This window comes from Paralichthys olivaceus, chromosome 6 (genome assembly GCF_024713975.1).
Source record: "Paralichthys olivaceus isolate ysfri-2021 chromosome 6, ASM2471397v2, whole genome shotgun sequence".
NCBI lineage: Eukaryota > Metazoa > Chordata > Actinopteri > Pleuronectiformes > Paralichthyidae > Paralichthys > Paralichthys olivaceus.
In genome coordinates this window covers 12,252,451-12,269,173 of record NC_091098.1, presented here as the reverse complement: position 1 = coordinate 12,269,173, position 16,723 = coordinate 12,252,451, and the positions used below count along the sequence as shown (strand labels likewise).

Sequence of the window (16,723 nt, the reverse complement as noted above, 5' to 3'; positions counted from 1 at the left end):
ATCTCTGCACCTCCCATAGAGACACATGCACACGACTCTGTGGGTGGCCCTGCACACTGCCACCCATATGACACCTCTGAGGGGGGGAGCCCAGCTGATTGCATAATGCACTTGGACTAAATGACCAATAACTGTTGACACTCTCCGACCATCTGCTTATTTGCTGTTTAGAAGTTCGTCCTCAGTGCAGGTCAACAGGTGAGCTTCCTCAAAGTTTTCACTTCTCATCATAACTAATTCAATATTTTCATTACCGTTGTTATTAGAATGTTTATTACCATTATTTAAAATGTAAGTAACATTGTGGTGGCACTCATACAAATGTGTATTAGCAGTTGTTATTTATTTTGTATGGTATTTATGTATTTATTCATGTAGTGGAGGACATATCATGCATTTACTGCCTTTATAAATAATGAGCATGGATTCAAAAGGTTTAGATAATCATTATACATGTATATAACAGTCCATAGATCATTTAAGGACATGTAGTGTTGTTTTTCTCAGCCTATTCTTAGTTGCATGTTTACAATAAAAACTGGAATAAAGTTTGACCTACTTGTTGTATCTATGACTTTGGTGTTTGACAGAACGTCAAACAATAACATCTGACCACAAGAGGAATACACAGATTCTAAGAATTGCCTTATCTGCTCACCGCAGCATATAGTCAGGGCAATGATACGGCCAGGCCTCTGTTTCTAAACTCAACTACCCATGGAGGAGCTCGTCAGCAAATTAAAGTCTGGATGAAGCGCATGTTTTATTTTGGCGTCATTCATTCAGCGTTGTTAATTCAGACAGAATCCGGCTTTGTTTCATGGAGGAATATTTGATAGCTGCTCTGCAGTGATCAGCCTCAGCTGATGACGTCTGTCAGGGCCTGCAGGGTGAAGATAACCAGCAGCAACCTGCCGCACCCTGGAGGAGGCACCTGCTGCTCCCTGGAGTTAAACTGGACCACCTCCTTTTTTTTTTTTTTACATTTTAACCTTGAAAAGTATGATGGGATTTTAGTTTTATGAAACTATTTGGCAAGCTCAGTCATACCTCTGTAAGTTTATATTTTGGTTACCTGCACTGAGACTTTGGAGGCAACAATTTCTTAAGGAAAAATATATAAGTATAAAGTTAATACTGTTTTACACATCCTAAATGCAAGGCAAGTTTATTTGTATGCTACATTTCAACAACAAGGACATTGAAAATGTATTACATTAAATATAAAAGGCATTATGACAAATTTTAAAAGCAGCTTTAAGAGAATACAACAAAGGATAATTTAAATAAATTTAAAAAGTTCCATAGAGAATAAAGAAGATTTTTTTTTAAATGAAATAAAAGAGTGAAAATAACAGTGCAGTGTAATAAATGATATAATTATTTGTATTTAATAAAAGGCAGAGGAACTGAACGCTGCATCTCTATGTTGTGACCCTTTGAGACTGTACAGAAAGCAGACCTGTTCCAGATGGCCTGAGGGGTCTGGATGGGTCATAACGTATCATGACGTAGCACGATATAAAAAATATGTTTTGTCCCTAAAGAATTTAATTTAATGCTTTATAAACCTACAGCAGGATTTTGAGGTCAAATCTGCTGAACAGACTGATCTCAGAGCTGCAGTGATATGAGACACTTCCTTTATGTTAGTGAAGACTCGAGCGGCAACATCTAGAAACAACTGCGTCTTTCTGATCTATATTTTAGAGAGACTGTGAACACTGAAGATAAATGTGTGGACACATTTTTTCAAATCTTTTTCAGACATAAGTCCTTTAATCCTCAATATGTTCTTAAAGGGATAGTTCACCCAAAAATGAAAATTAATTTGTTATCTACTCACCACTCTACCGATGGAGGTGGCGGAAGTGTTTGAGTCCACAAAACACTTTTGGAGTTTCAGGGGTAAACAGTGTTAGAGCCTAATCCAATACAATTGAAGTAAATGGTGAACACTTCTTCAAAAGTAAAAAAACCCAAAATGCTTCCATTTACTTCTATTATATTGCATCTGGTTGCACCAATGAAATATGTTTTACAGATAAACTGCAGATGCTGAACTATTTTTCATGTCTTAACTCAGGGCTAGAACAGCTGCAGTACCATGGCTGCCTTCCTTCACCACTGCCCCTTCTTGAAGTCCGTGCCTAAGACAGCTTTACGGAGGACAGGAGCCTCCCTGCTGTCTCTGGCTGATCAGTGCCCCATCATCGTTCGCCAGATCACCGTGAGCGGCTCGGCCTCCCTGGACACCAAGCTGAGCGATTCACCCACCAAACTGTCAAAGAGTCACCTTCTTCCCACAGTGAACCAAAGGATGATGGCAACTCAGGTGGCTTTGTCCGTGTCGAAGGATTGCCCTTTTGTGTCCTCTCAGATTGGGATGGTCGAAGCCAGTCCTGAAGTGCAGGAGGATGTCAAAGGTCAGAGGAAGTAGTGATGCTGCAGTGAACATACACAACACCATGAATGACTGAAGATGAACTTTAAAGTAGCAAAGGTTAAAAATACCAACTTGGTAAACTGACAGAGCTTCTTCTCCTCTCTCACAGGTTTGATGACATCTCTGTTCAAGGGTTTGAAAGATTCAACCCTCCCGACATCACTTCAAACCACCACCACCACCACCCATCTCCTTAAAGACAACATGGGTATGTTTTTACATTTAAAAAGAGCCGGAAGAATCCAATCCATCTCATTTAATGCAGCAACGCCTTGTACAACATTTATATTTGCTTAATCAGATGTTTAAAGTCAAACTCATCAACCTTGCAGTTGGTCCCAGCTACGACTACGACCGCTTCTTCATTGAGAAGATAGGTGAGAAGAAGAAGGACCACACCTACAGAGTCTTCAAGACAGTGAACAGGAGCGCAGAGGTCTTTCCTTTCGCAAATGATTACTCCATCTGTGGGCGGGAGGGCTCCCAGGTGTCCGTCTGGTGCAGCAACGACTACCTGGGAATGAGTCGGCACCCGCAGGTCCTCGGTGGCATCAGGTACAATAAGACAGATGAAAAGTCTTTTGAGGAAAGTCCACAGGAAGTCTCAAGTCAGTGGAGATGAGGTCAAGTTAAATCCTAGGGCTTGTCAAAGAAAGTTAAAGGAAAGTAAAGAAGTAAGCTGCAAGTCATTTGGAGGTCTGGCTCTGTATTTCCTTTCAAAGTTGTGTTAAAAGTGTATTTATATATATTTAGTAGAGATCAGGCCTTTTAATACATAGGGATAATGACCTGTCTGTCATTGACTAATTTAAAATCATACCAGGTCTTAACAAGAGACTTGAACTTTTCTGTCATGTCTCAAGTCAAATCAAGGAGTAAAATGTCATGTTAGTAATTCAAAGTTGACTCTATGGCTCTAGCAAAAAATAAAAAAGCAAACAAGTAAGTTGAAGTGGAATCGAGCCATTGCCCCATTCAGTAGCAGATGTACGTACATGTGGGGTTCAGTCTGAATACCAGATATTTATATTCACAGGGTTCCGTGTGAAGCACCTTGAATGGTTATTATGTTATGTCATAACATTTAAAAGAATGTGTCAGGACACCTTTCATGGCCTGGATTTTGTGAGGCTGGTGTTTTATTTTTCATTTTGCTCTGGATCCCCTCAGAGATGCTCTGGACAGACACGGCGCAGGAGCCGGTGGGACCAGGAACATCTCAGGCACCAGTAACTTCCACGTGTCTCTGGAGAAGGAGCTCGCCCAGCTGCACCAGAAGGACGCAGCTCTGGTCTTCTCCTCCTGCTTCGTGGCGAACGACTCCACCCTCTTCACCTTAGCTAAAATGCTGCCAGGTAAATATAGATGAGATAAGTTAAACTTAATTGATCCAAGGCGGGGGAAATTCACTTGTTACAGCAGAAGAAAGTCAGAATGAGGTAGATAAGAGGACATGAAATAGGCAATAAAATACAATTAGAAATAACAATACCAGGAATATTTACATAATATACAATTTTCACTGCAGTAGGAAATATTATTTGTACAGAAACACACTCTAAAGTTAAGTACTACTTCAGATGAAGACAGTTAGGTATGACAAGTCACTTTCACATTTCAAGATGATCTGTAATTATATTCCGAGACTCATATGCTAGACAGAAATAAATCCATCTCATGATTCATACATTATAGAGATATATATATAAATCTCAGGTTGGATGCTCTATATCCACTGGTTTGTTGTGTTCTCTGTGACGTGCAGGATGTGAGATCTACTCAGATGCAGGGAACCATGCATCGATGATTCAGGGCATCAGGAACAGTGGAGCAAATCGCTTCATCTTCCGCCACAATGACAGCCGACACCTGGAGGAACTGCTGCGGCGCTCAGACCCCAACACTCCCAAAATAGTGGCCTTTGAGACTGTGCACTCGATGGATGGTGAGTGCGATCATGTGTTAGGAAGCAGTGAAAGTAGAGATTGTTTAGATTTACCATATATTGAACATTGAGTTAAATTTATAGGGGATGAATCTACTTGAATATATCTTTACAAGGAGGAGTGAACTGTACGATCATTAAGATCAAACTGAGAAACCACTGCTGCAGGGAAAATGTAAATTAACCAATTAATTTTTCTATTTTCGGTGACCTAACCTTTATTTACTAGTTGTTCCCATAGTTTGCTTATCTCATTCAAGGTTTTTCACTGGGCTTGTCCTGCAAAATTTAAAAAAAAAAGGAAAAATTGGGCTGTTCTACCACTTTTGGCCGGTCGTCTGTTTCTATGATCTACAGCTATTCAGTTTGCAGAATCTGCTCATCCATCACTGGCTCCCATGGGAGGAAATAATGTTTCTCCCTCAGCTTTTTCTCTCCATCTGATATCACACCAGTGACAGCTTCATAAAGTACAAGCACAAGTGGACTGAGCGGATGGCTGTGACTATATCCAGGAGACTTTTAATAGAAAAAAGTAATGATTCATAGAGAAAAAACATCCTCATCTGGCTATAATACACAAATATGTGTTGTAGATTTAACACAGTGGTGACATTTGCAGCCCAAATCTCCATCTGTTCACCTTCACTCCACATTTCTAATTATACCACTTCATTCTCTGGGGCTGTCAGGTGCCATATGTCCTCTGGAGGAGCTGTGCGATGTTGCTCACCGTTATGGAGCTCTGACGTTTGTTGATGAAGTTCACGCCGTGGGCCTCTATGGACTCCACGGAGCTGGAGTGGGGGAGAGGGACAACGTCATGCACAAGATTGACATTGTGTCTGGGACCTTGGGTGAGTAAACGATGAAGAAAACCCAGTGTTTTGAGTTATGAAAGACATTAAAGGCACACTCTCTCACTGATAACAATCACACCAGTCGTCCACCACCCTTCACTGCTACACCAAGAAGGGCAAGGCAAACGGCTTCAAACTGCCGTAGATTAATTGGCTCTCCTCTTGGCTAAACTCTAGTTCACAACCTCACACAATGTCCTCATATCGCGGCATTGCCACTCAACAAGCATGATGCTGCTCTCCTACTGGTTAGATAGAGGGCAGGAGAGGAGGGAGCTCTCATCAAAAGAAGCAGAGGTTTTATCAGCTGGGTGTCAGCTCTGCTCCCTCTCTGGCCACACTGATAAAAGCCATCATCACAGAGTCCATGCTGCGAGGTTTATCCCTGTCAACCACACGTCACGTTTCATCTAATCCTGGATGACACCACCAGACTTTAGAAAGGCATGTGGATAAGAGTTCACTTCAGGCAATACATAAAGCAAGAGGCCCCAAACGGCGATGACAAATTGACGGTGGCATATTGTCAAGACACAAAATTCACTGTTTGATTTGATATTATGGCTATTTCATGACGTGAAGAAGAAAAATAACATGTTAATCATTCCTGAAGTCATTTTTCTCTTGGGACTTCAAAAAGTGAGGGTTTAATCTCACTATAAGCAGCTGAGATAAAAACAGAAGTCATTAAAATACTTCACAAACAATTATGTGGTGTTTAAGTCCACTAACTTATAGCAGCATACTACATACAGACAAAATGATGTTAATGATATATTCAAGATAAAACTACTCCTGCAGAATTGTCATTTGTCATGTTATTGTATTGGTTGACTACATGTATTTTGTCAGAACAAGTGATATTATACAGTATGTATATTGGGTAGTAGTTTAATCTAATCTACATTATGTTTAAAAGTATAATATTAAGTAAATATGTGGTCTGTTTGTATTCCAGGAAAAGCATTCGGCTGTGTGGGAGGCTACATCGCCAGCAGCAATGCCCTAGTGGACACAGTGCGCTCCTTCGCAGCAGGCTTCATCTTCACCACTGCTCTGCCTCCGATGGTCCTGGCTGGAGCCCTGGAGTCTGTGCGGGTGCTGAAGAGCCCTGAGGGGCAGGGACTACGCAGAGCCCACCAGAGGAACGTCAAACACATGAGGCAGCTGCTCCTGGATAACGGGCTGCCTGTGGTCAACTGCCCCAGCCACATCATCCCCATACGGGTACGAGGACCTAACACTGCTGCTGCTTATTGTATTATCTCTCTTAGGGAAGTCCACCTCTCACCTAACAGAAGCAACAGTTAAAGCTTTGGCAAGATTTCCAAGTTCTCTCCAGAGGAAACAAACATTTTTAACTAACCTTGTGACTGTCAAAGAGAATTGTTTCAAAATTGAAATCATAATTAATAATCAATTGGCAATTTTGATATTCTGTGTATATGCAAAATACGTCTACCCTCAAGATTATGATGTCTAATAAATCTATAGTAACATAACATGTTATATGCAAGTGGCTGCTTTTTTGTTTGGGCCACATTTAAATTCCCTTAATCCAGATTTGGATCTGCACCAAATTTCATTGAGATGCATTAAGTATTCTCGGAGAACTCAACGAAAATGTGGAAAAACACCCATCATGCAATATTAAAGAAAGTGAAAAAAATCCTGGATCTGCACTTCAATTGAATGGGTTCGTCCATGACCCATATCACATCCTTACAAGTTTTGTGGGAAATCTGTCCACTAGTTTTTTTGCATAATCTTGCTAACAAACAAACAAATAGGTGTGAAAACATAACGAAATAATGAAAAACACAGAGCCACCAAAAATGATATTAGTGAGATCTGCACTTTTCCTTCTAGGACAAATCAAAAGGTTTTGTTTGAAAAGGGTCAAACATATTTTTTCTTTGACTCAACAAGTACAGCACAGAACATATGGATGTTGAAGTGCACTACTACTGCACTGTGTTTAAATATAATTCATCTTGTACATTTTAGAAAAAAATATATACAACATTTTGATGGTTATTACTAAAATCCACCACTTGAAAATATCCAGTCATAACCAAATATCTGAGTCTAAAATTAAACTGGTGTATTTGTATCCCAGTAATCACATTAATGTCTATATGTGTAACCTGATTGTGCAAAGTTAATGTCACATTTCATGGGTCTGTTTCCCAGGTGGGCAACGCTGAGCTGAACACAAAGGTGTGCGACATCCTGCTCCAGAGACACAACATCTATGTCCAGGCCATCAACTACCCCACAGTGCCTCGTGGCGAGGAGCTGCTGCGCCTAGCTCCATCTCCTCATCACAACCCCACCATGATGGAGTACTTTGTGGGTGAGTGTGGGGATCCTGGCTCATATTAGTTGTTGTGGTAAATGTCAAATCAAGTGAAGTGGTGACTGTATGAGTGTGTATTTAGTGCATCCACCAAATACGGCAAGTTGTTGTCTCATACAGTGATCTTAGTGGGTACTATAGGTAAAGGAGCCAAAGATGGAATTGGCCCAACTGTGAGATACATTTTGCAATTTGTTTGCTAAATCATATTATTGTGTGTGTTTCACTCACAGATTCACTGGTGGAGGTTTGGCAGGAGGTGGGGCTCCAGCTCAACAGCCCGGCCACGGCTTCGTGCACCTTCTGTAACCGCCCGCTGCATTTTGACCTCATGAGCGAGTGGGAAAAGTCCTACTTCGGAAACATGGAACCACAATACATTACTATGCCTGTGTAACACCACAGTCTTTTCTCCACACATGAAACACAGTTAATGTATACATTTAATGCTATATTCTTAATTACAAAGTCCTGCTTCAAGTGCACTGAAATGAGTAGCAATGAATTAAATGTATTTGTTTTAAATTATTCTTTAACGTCAGCGGTATGAACTAAATTCCAGTATTCCTGATTTCCTGTTTTTATATACACTCAAATTATGCTTGAATATTATTAAAGAAAATTGTGCCTCTTGCGATTTTAAATAAACCCTGCACGTCAGGCACTTTCTTAAATCTTTAATCAGAGTGTGGTAGTTTGAAGTAAACCTTGCTATCTAATTTCATGTTGTGTGATTTTCTTCATGCCATAAAATCATCATGACCGTCATGTATTGTTTCCATTTCCACAATAATTCAATTAGTGATGTTACAGTCATCAAATGTATGAACAGTCAAAGGTCACTGCTTCATTAAATAAGGGATAATAAAAATCTATAAAATCTATAATTCACAGTTTGGATATTCAATGTGCTGTCATGCTGTGACTATAAAGATGTTGAATAATAAAACAAACACTGCTGTTCATGCAGTTCAGGCACTGACATGTTGGCTTCATTTTATAAACTCAGCTGGAGCTGCTGTGTCCTGTCTGATTCTCTGACTATCAACTCTAGTTGACGTTACAGGGGCTGGCCACTTCCCGTTTGACCTTTGCCCTCAGTCTGCGGAGCTCTGGGTTCTCACTGTCTACAGCAAGGCCACATTCAATCAATGTCCAGGCTTGGTTGAGTTGCTGCTCGCCATAGTGCTGCAGAGCCCCCCGCAGGAAGCACTCAGCCAGACGCAGCCTCCCCAGACCACCCTCCACACAGTGGATGGCCTGGTCCCTGTGGAGCTCCAGGGCCCGAGAGAAATCCTCCAGAGCCGCTCCTTCTCTGGAACAGAGCACCAGGCAGCGCCCTCGCCGACACAGGTCCTCCGCCCAGACTTGGTCATCTGAGCGGCTGGAGTTGGATCCACCATGTTTTTGGATAACGATGTCAAGGTCAGCTATCGCCCGCTCATGCAAGCCCAGCTGAGCTAGGCAGGCGGCCCGCTGGCGAAAATACTGGAGTCTGTGGTTGCCCACTGCTTTCACGGCTACAGTCAGGAGAGTGAGGGCCTGATCCCACTGGCCACCTGATGACACACCGCTGGCCTCCTGTGCTGCTGCCTGTTTTAAGATGGATGCAGAACAATTAATATGCTGTTAACAAATACACAGTACATAAGACATGAGGACATCAGGAGGTTCACAGAATCACAGAACAGCTCAGATGTAAGTGTGATTAGACTGAAAAACAACACCACCAAAGACAGCATGTAATTCAACATCATAACAAATGTTTATTAGGATAAACCCCTTGAGATGAATCACCTCATTTTCAAGGGGGTCCTTGATTTATTAAGTCTGTGTGAGAGTTTATTCTACAATCTCATAAATATACTGGATGGTACATACAAAACTGTCTACAACACAAACAATCCTAAGACTTGTTTTATGTTACAGTCTTAGTGACATGAATTGAACATATTATGATCCAAACTGCTTTATTTAATTTAATATATTTATCAGTTTATTTGAAACAGTGAATTATCCTGCTCTCTGTCAATCTAAAAGAAGACATTTGGGTACATTTTACCTCTCTAATGAAATGTCTCTGAAGCTTAATGATAAAAGTAATTTTTCGAATAATTTCAGAACACATCCTGTGCCTTTGATTCTCATTCTTAAAACTGATTCCAGCACAGAGGCCTACCTGTGCCATGTGCTTTCGCTGATTGAATGGGATCAGGGCCAGCAGGAAGTCCAGACTGGACGGGTCTTTCTCCGTCAGTTTGCTGAGCCTGAATGCTGCGCTGCGGTAGCTCTGTTGCCAGGCCTCCACCACACCCACCCTGGCCTGGGCCGTTGCGTCTCTTGGCTCCTGGCCAAACACCTGGCACAGATGAGCACCTGCAGCCTTAACTTCACCTGAGGCAGATGGACCACATCAGCAGGAGTAAGGATTACTGTAAACAAGGATTGCCAGCTTCAGGAGTTCTTTTATTTAACTCCCACCATTTCCAGTGACTCCAGGTTCCCATCTCACCTTTGGCTAAGAGCATGTCCACGTAGAGGAGATGCCATCTGGGCTCTCTGCAGTCAGTCCTCATCAGAGCTCTGCTGATAATGAAAGCTTCTCTGAGCTGCTCTTCGTGGCAGGGGACGGCATTAGTGACCAGCATGTCTGACAGATTGGTCCGACAGAACTGATGCAGCCAATCACAGACCAGCTTCTGTGCCTTGTCCTTGAGAGACAGGATGTCTTTGGTGACTATATCAGTGTTTATCTGAAGTGCTGCCAGGATATCATGAGTGCATTCCTGTGGAATAGAAAAAGGCCAACAGCGGCACCAGACAATTTTGTGTAAAGCTACATCTGTCTGAAGAAAACAGGATCCTGCAACCTGAGATCCTGTAAATCCCATTTGCTCAAGCCTTCTGTAGTCTAAGCATGTTTGTGTCTCTGCCAACGTGATTGATTCGTTTTCTGCAATTTCTTTCTGACCCACGTTGATCATGATAACTATGATACTGGCAGTTTACAGAAGTAAACATTGGGACTCCTGAAATTGAACTTATAAAGCCATTACCAATTACTGGAAAGTTGCCTGGGAAAAAAAGAAAAATAAGAGTAAAGTCTACCAGGCACATGAAGCAGTATTTACAAAGTGTTTCAGCTGAAAATACCTTTTGCTGATTCAGCATGAGATAGGTGAAGCCTCTTCCACAGAGGGCCTGGATGTGTTTTGGGTGCTCCTTCAGAATGGCACTGAAATCAAAGATGGCCGTCTTTCGTTGACCCAGCAGGGCATAGCACCTAGCTCTTTCCAACAAGGAGTTAGCTGCCTCACCACCTTAAGAAACAACGAGTTGATTGCTTTCATGGTATGTATGATATTATTACATCCATGAAAAAGTACAGATCCAAATGCAAAGAGAAGCAGGTATGATATGTATTGAAATAGCTTGAGATTTCTAGGCTTCCACACATGTTGTCTTGATGGTTTAACAATGCAAAGCCAACCTGCCTGGTTTGTTTTCACAAACATCTGCTGTACTGAAGCCAAATCTAGACACAAAGCTTCACTTCTCTTTATCTCTTCATCATCATTCCCCTAATCTATATTCAAATATTACCTGCTGTTGATTAATTAAGTCAACAATCAGAATAAGACCTTTTAGAATCGTCAATATTTCATCAATCATATTGTAATCACCGGATGCCATGATGGCGATGGACAGATAAGCCACAGCCTCTCTGACAGCACCCTCCTCTCTTGTGGTGTCCAGGATGCGTTTTGCGACTGAGTGGCAGTGTCCCTGCAGCAATGCACGGTCCCTCTGCTGCGCAACCGCTAACAGGGAGCGCAAGCAGCTCGTGTCACCGCACTGAATGAGCTTTTTCAGCAGCTGCGGTAGAAATGGACAAATATGAATATGTTATCTCTTACACTGCAAAAGCTGTTAAACTAAGGAACACAGATATTAAGCTAACTGATGTTATTGCATTCCTTCAGAGTAATGTACATTATGAACAATGTTGTTCAGGTCAACTGATTGTTTGAGATTTAGACTAAACAGTTCAGTATATGTGACAACACCAGATATTCAAAACCTTGAAATGACCTCATGGTTAATCAAGGCTCATCTAATTTACAGTTCATCCAAATTAAAGCGTCTATTAATTCTCAGAAGACATGATACTCAAATGAAGATAAAGTTTCAATGGATACTTAAGAATTATCCTGAAGGATTCTCTTAAATGTATTTATCAAATTAATTCATACTGAATACTACTCTGATGTTTCTCACATGTGCTGGACCGCTCTGTAATTCATCATGTTTCTGTAGTTTATCAAGGTATAAAAACGTAAATTCAAACTGAAACAGGCTTCACTGCAACTTGCATTGATATAAAAATGCCAATGCAATGCAATGTAACAGATAAAAAGGTTTTAAAATTTAGAGAGAAGACGCCCTGGATTAGGATTAGGATTCTGCCCTGCAATACAAACCTGATTGGTGTCATAAAGAAAGCCTCTGTGCAGCTGCAGCAGGGCAAGGCGAGCCAGAATGGGTGCTCGAGGACTGGTGGGCCCGACAGAGAGCAGTAGCCGGTAGGCTTCCTCCACCCGACCAAGTTGGTACAAGGCATCAGCTGCCAGGATCTGAGGCCCATCAGCGCCTGGCTGGAGCTCCATCAGCAGCACTGCCAGGGCCTGGACTCCAGCAGGATTCCTAACGCTCAAAATGGGACAAAAAAGGTGCTGCATGAAGCAAATGCAATAGTTTAAGTGAGTTGAGATGTTAGCAAACTGGGAAAGTTGTATAATGAAATGTGAAAATGTCTCTTGTCAAAATCACAAACATAATATACCCTGATCTGTGGTTGTCTCTCTTTGACGAGGCCTTATCCTCCTGCTGAGTCTGCTGGGAGTCTTCACTGGATCTGGGATTGGATTCACTCTCTCCAGTCCCCTCCAGCATGACTCGTCCCTGCTCCACTAAAACAGTGAAGAGCAGCCCCCGGCAGTTCCATGGCACCAAGCAGCGTACAGTCAGTGCTGTTTCTTGAGGCTGAAGCCTGCTTGCTGTCACATAGTCTAGAGCTGTGAGATAGTTTGAGCCACCCATCATGCGCAGGAGCCCTCTGCCACAGAGTGCCCGTACACAGCTGGACGGGTGGGGGGCATTGTGTTCAATCACAGCCTGGAAGTCTTCTAACGCCCCCTTATGGTCATCACAGAGAAGTCTTGCATACCCTCGAAGAACTTGCACTGTGTTTTGGTAGCTCTGCTGACCTTGGGCAGCCGCTAGCTGGCTACAGATAGAGAGGGCCTCTTTGTATTCCCCTCTGAGGAGAAGACAGTCAGCCAGTCGTACCCGCAGCTCTCTGCCTCCCCCGTCCGGCTGTAAATGGCACAGGGTCCGTAACTGCATGATGACAGGGTCCAGGAGTTCAACTCCTTCAGTGGACCGCAGGTCTGGACGGACAAGGACCCTCTCTCTGTAACCACACAGGCCCTTCTCTGCCTGCTGACGGAGATGATTGCGAGCAGCCATTCCTGTGCCGTGATTTGTGAAGAGCTTTTGAAAATATGTTCGGGCAGTGGCAGGATGAATCTCAAATGCTTCCCCCAGATCCCCACATGCCTCCGCAGTCCGTCCACCTGCTGAGAAGCAGGCAGCTGATCGACTGGTTAAGAGCTGAGCTCTCCTCTCCAGACTGTCCTGGACAGGCTTGTCTGCATTACTCGCTGACATTTTCTGGCAATGACCACAGTTCAGGAGAGCAGAGAACACTTCTGCACTGTCCCCAAACTTTCCTGTCAAAAAGAAATATGCTGCTTGAAGTTCCTGCACCTCTCTGTTAACAGGTGAGATAGCCAACAAAAACTCAATGATTACAGAAGTAACTTCTGCACTGAGCTTATTATCCTGTTTTGTCTTTACTGCCCACTCGCTGTTAAACACCAGGGAAGGATTTATGTGCAGTATTTGGGTAGTAAAGGCCTTGACTATTTTTGATAGATGCTGAGCCTGTCTGGATTTCACCAGGTTGACAATTTCTGATTTGTTTCTCTGGTAAGCTTCAAGGTAAAGCTTAATCCCCTTGATACTGTGAGGCTCTGCCAACAAGCAGGCCAGAGCACGAGTTATCTCCAAGAGCATTCGAGTAGGTCCTTCTGGGTTAGGGTTTCTTTTCACTTCAAGCAGAGCAGAGCAGCGGGCAAAAATCTCCTGGCAGCCATGCCCACCACTCTGAAGGAGGGACTCCATTTTGAAAATGGTGGCAGACAGATTGTTGGGGCATAGTGTGGACAGAAATACCGCGGCCAAGCCTTTATTAAGACCCTCAGCAGGCAGATTTTCGCCATGACCATCAAGCCAACTTTCCAGGGTATAGATCACTCCAGCCAGACAGGGCTCCTCCAGTTTCCGAACGTGGGACATGGTGGATGCAGCGTGGGTCCTGAAGGCCGACATGTAGAGAGAGGTAGCCCTTCCCAGCTCTCCAGCTTCCAGGAACTTGTTTCCATCCGCACACAGTTCTGAGACGTTGACTCTGGGTCGAAATAGAGTCGTCATGATCAGGCAGCACGCTCTTCTCGATCTGTTTCCTTCTCTTCACCTGGTCACAGTGAAGATAACATTGGTGTCACCATGATATTAAAAGCAAGACGTGCATTGCTCACAGCAGATATTTTTACTTTTCATAGCAGGAAAAGCACCGGTGTTACTGATGAAGCTTTGCATAAGATCAAACAGGAGGGCTATCTCTATGTCCCATTCATTCATAATTCTCTCTCACACACCCTGCATCTTCTAATCAGCTAACTGTTGGGTGTTTACACTAATCCGATCAGATTTCTGCCATGATCTCAATCAGCCAATCATATCGTTATGCCAAAAATTAAATCTGCTCTCCTCTCTTGTCGTCAGCTGTCATTTCAGGGATTCACTTTGACCCTCCTCCACCCTAATCATCTCTGGTTTCCATATCCACTGTCCACTCATTTCATTCAGATCATCAACATCCTCTCGATACCATCAACCGATACTTGGGTCTCATGGAGGGGGGGGGTTCCTATACTGTGCGTAGCCTCACCCCCCTTTAAACTTTGATGACATCACAAGGGGTTTCAGCACCAAATGGAATCTCCTTTATATCCCATTACTTTGTTCTCTTATGGTACACCGCAATATACAGTATAATGTCCGGATTGAAATAATAACAATGGCTCTGTAAAGTCATGACAGTATGAAAACATACACAATGCCAGGACCCTGAAACTCAAGCAGCTTGAGGAAGTTCAGCGATCATTGATTTTACAACACATGTACTTTTCCCACCATGACATGACGACATTAATTAAATGGAAAGAATCCTGGGTGATGTAAAGCAAACTCCATCAGTATTGACATACTGTATGAAAGCTAATTAAAAGCAATCAAAAGAATATTTTCACCTTTAATTGTTCATTTTTAAAATGGTAAATATAGAGAGAAGCACTGTGCAAAGGTTTTAGGTTCATATCAATCATGTTATACCAGCAGGGTGGTGTCTGATCGATCCCAAATTTATCCTCCTGCACAATGATCACAAACTTATACGGCTAGAGTCATACAGAAAAATGCAACATATGATGTAACCCCAACAGAGCCCTGATCTCAACATCATGAAGACAGTGTGGGATAACATGAAGAGACAGAAGACACAGAGAGAGAATCAATCCATCGGTCCATTCATCCATCAATGCATCCTGCCTGCTAATAACCAGAAACAAACTACGTTCAGATGTGGCTTTATGAGTTTACTGCGCTTTGTATGAAGCTAACAGACTTAAACTTTTTTTGTTTTGTTTTATAGCATCCTCACATTCAATGCAGAATATAGGTTTACAGTAACAAACCTGAAAATATTTTATTTTGTAGTATTCTATTTATTGTATTGCATTTACAAATTTAAGGAGATTATTCAAGGGAAGTATTAGTCAACTACTCTTACACTGAAAATAAATATAAGCTACAGTAGATGGTAAATATAACTGGTCTGCTGGAAATTAAACAAAGAAATAAATATATGTTTTTGTCTATAGCCCCTCCTGCCTGTGTGGAGGAGTTGTGACCCATAGTTCACTTACCTCGTGTGGCCTTTATTGTCAGAACCAACACAACTTCGCAACGCAAATTCAGACATTTCAAACATTTCTCTGAATGTCCCGACGACAGAAGGAGTCTGGACCAAAGACTGCGGCTGAGCCTCGTTTCTGTAATTCAATAGCTGTTGGTCAAAGTTGCCAGGACAACGCGGTGTCTGTGTCTGTCCGCTCATTCACCAAACACTGTCTTCCACAAATACTACAGAGGAGTAGCTTTGGTTAGTTTGAGTCGGTTTCATGTGTAAATACAATTAAAAAAAACAAATTATCCTCACACGAGTGAACTCCCTCCGGCTTCCGTCTCCTCCGGACTCCGTGTGGGACGGTCACTGCGCGCGAGCTGTTGTCGAGACAGCACGAGTCCTGTTGTCAATGGCAACCGCTAACCCTGGTCCTTAGCAACTATCACGAGGTTTGAACATTTCCGTTCTAACATCACAATCGATAATCGATAACATCGTTATTTCCTCTACACGGAGCTGAAGACGGCTGGAGCCTTTATTAAAGCTGCAATTATTATTATTATTATTAGTAGTACTAGTTGTAGTAGTAGTAGTAGTAGTGGTAGTTGTTGTTGTTGTAGTAGTAGTTGTAGTAGTAGTAGTATTAACTGCACAAACCATGAAAGAAAATGAACGTCTGCAACAGTGATGGGACACACTCTCAACAATATTTGATTTAAATAATATTAAAATGTTTTCAGCTGAATGAGTCAAACATTTAGATTAAGATAAGATAATAAGATTCCACGATTAAATAAAGTATGTATACTTCTATATACAATTATTAGTACTATTATTATGAGTAGTAGTAATAGTAGTAGTAATAATAATAGTAGTAGTATATTACATTTGTATACAATGGTCTGTAACAAAAAAATGTGGCAACTCCTAGCTACTTAGCTGCATATCAACATGTTTTATGTTGATTGAAATAAAAAAAAGTATTACAAAAATATTTATTAACACAGGCTCTCAGAATTGC

General features: G+C 42.1%; 2 protein-coding genes across 6 annotated transcripts; one reads left to right on the top strand and one right to left on the bottom strand.

Moving 5' to 3' along the window:
• The first annotated feature begins 40 nt into the window (after window positions 1–40).
• alas2 (aminolevulinate, delta-, synthase 2) lies at window positions 41–8,592 on the top strand. The gene is made up of 10 exons (XM_020088776.2): window positions 41–198; window positions 2,087–2,426; window positions 2,556–2,654; window positions 2,779–3,001; window positions 3,617–3,801; window positions 4,212–4,391; window positions 5,084–5,248; window positions 6,210–6,478; window positions 7,445–7,607; window positions 7,844–8,592. The coding sequence occupies exons 2-10, from the start codon at window positions 2,108–2,110 to the stop codon at window positions 8,005–8,007; spliced, it is 1,767 nt and encodes a 588-aa protein (XP_019944335.2). The 5' UTR covers window positions 41–198; window positions 2,087–2,107; the 3' UTR covers window positions 8,008–8,592.
• Window positions 4,888–16,115, bottom strand: ttc34 (tetratricopeptide repeat domain 34). 5 transcript variants are annotated; one of them, XM_069525947.1, is made up of 9 exons: window positions 16,015–16,088; window positions 15,722–15,847; window positions 12,454–14,208; window positions 12,092–12,320; window positions 11,294–11,486; window positions 10,764–10,930; window positions 10,123–10,396; window positions 9,790–10,004; window positions 4,888–9,203 (listed from the first exon to the last, which is right to left on the bottom strand). In XM_069525947.1, exons 3-9 carry the CDS (start codon window positions 14,163–14,165, stop codon window positions 8,661–8,663), a joined length of 3,333 nt encoding a protein of 1,110 aa, XP_069382048.1. In that variant the 5' UTR covers window positions 14,166–14,208; window positions 15,722–15,847; window positions 16,015–16,088; the 3' UTR covers window positions 4,888–8,660. The 5 variants fall into 5 exon arrangements, with proteins under 5 accessions (XP_069382048.1, XP_069382051.1, XP_069382047.1 ...); XM_069525950.1 differs by having other exon boundaries at window positions 10,123–10,321; window positions 15,722–16,115; XM_069525946.1 differs by having other exon boundaries at window positions 15,722–16,113.
• Window positions 16,116–16,723: the final 608 nt, after the last annotated feature.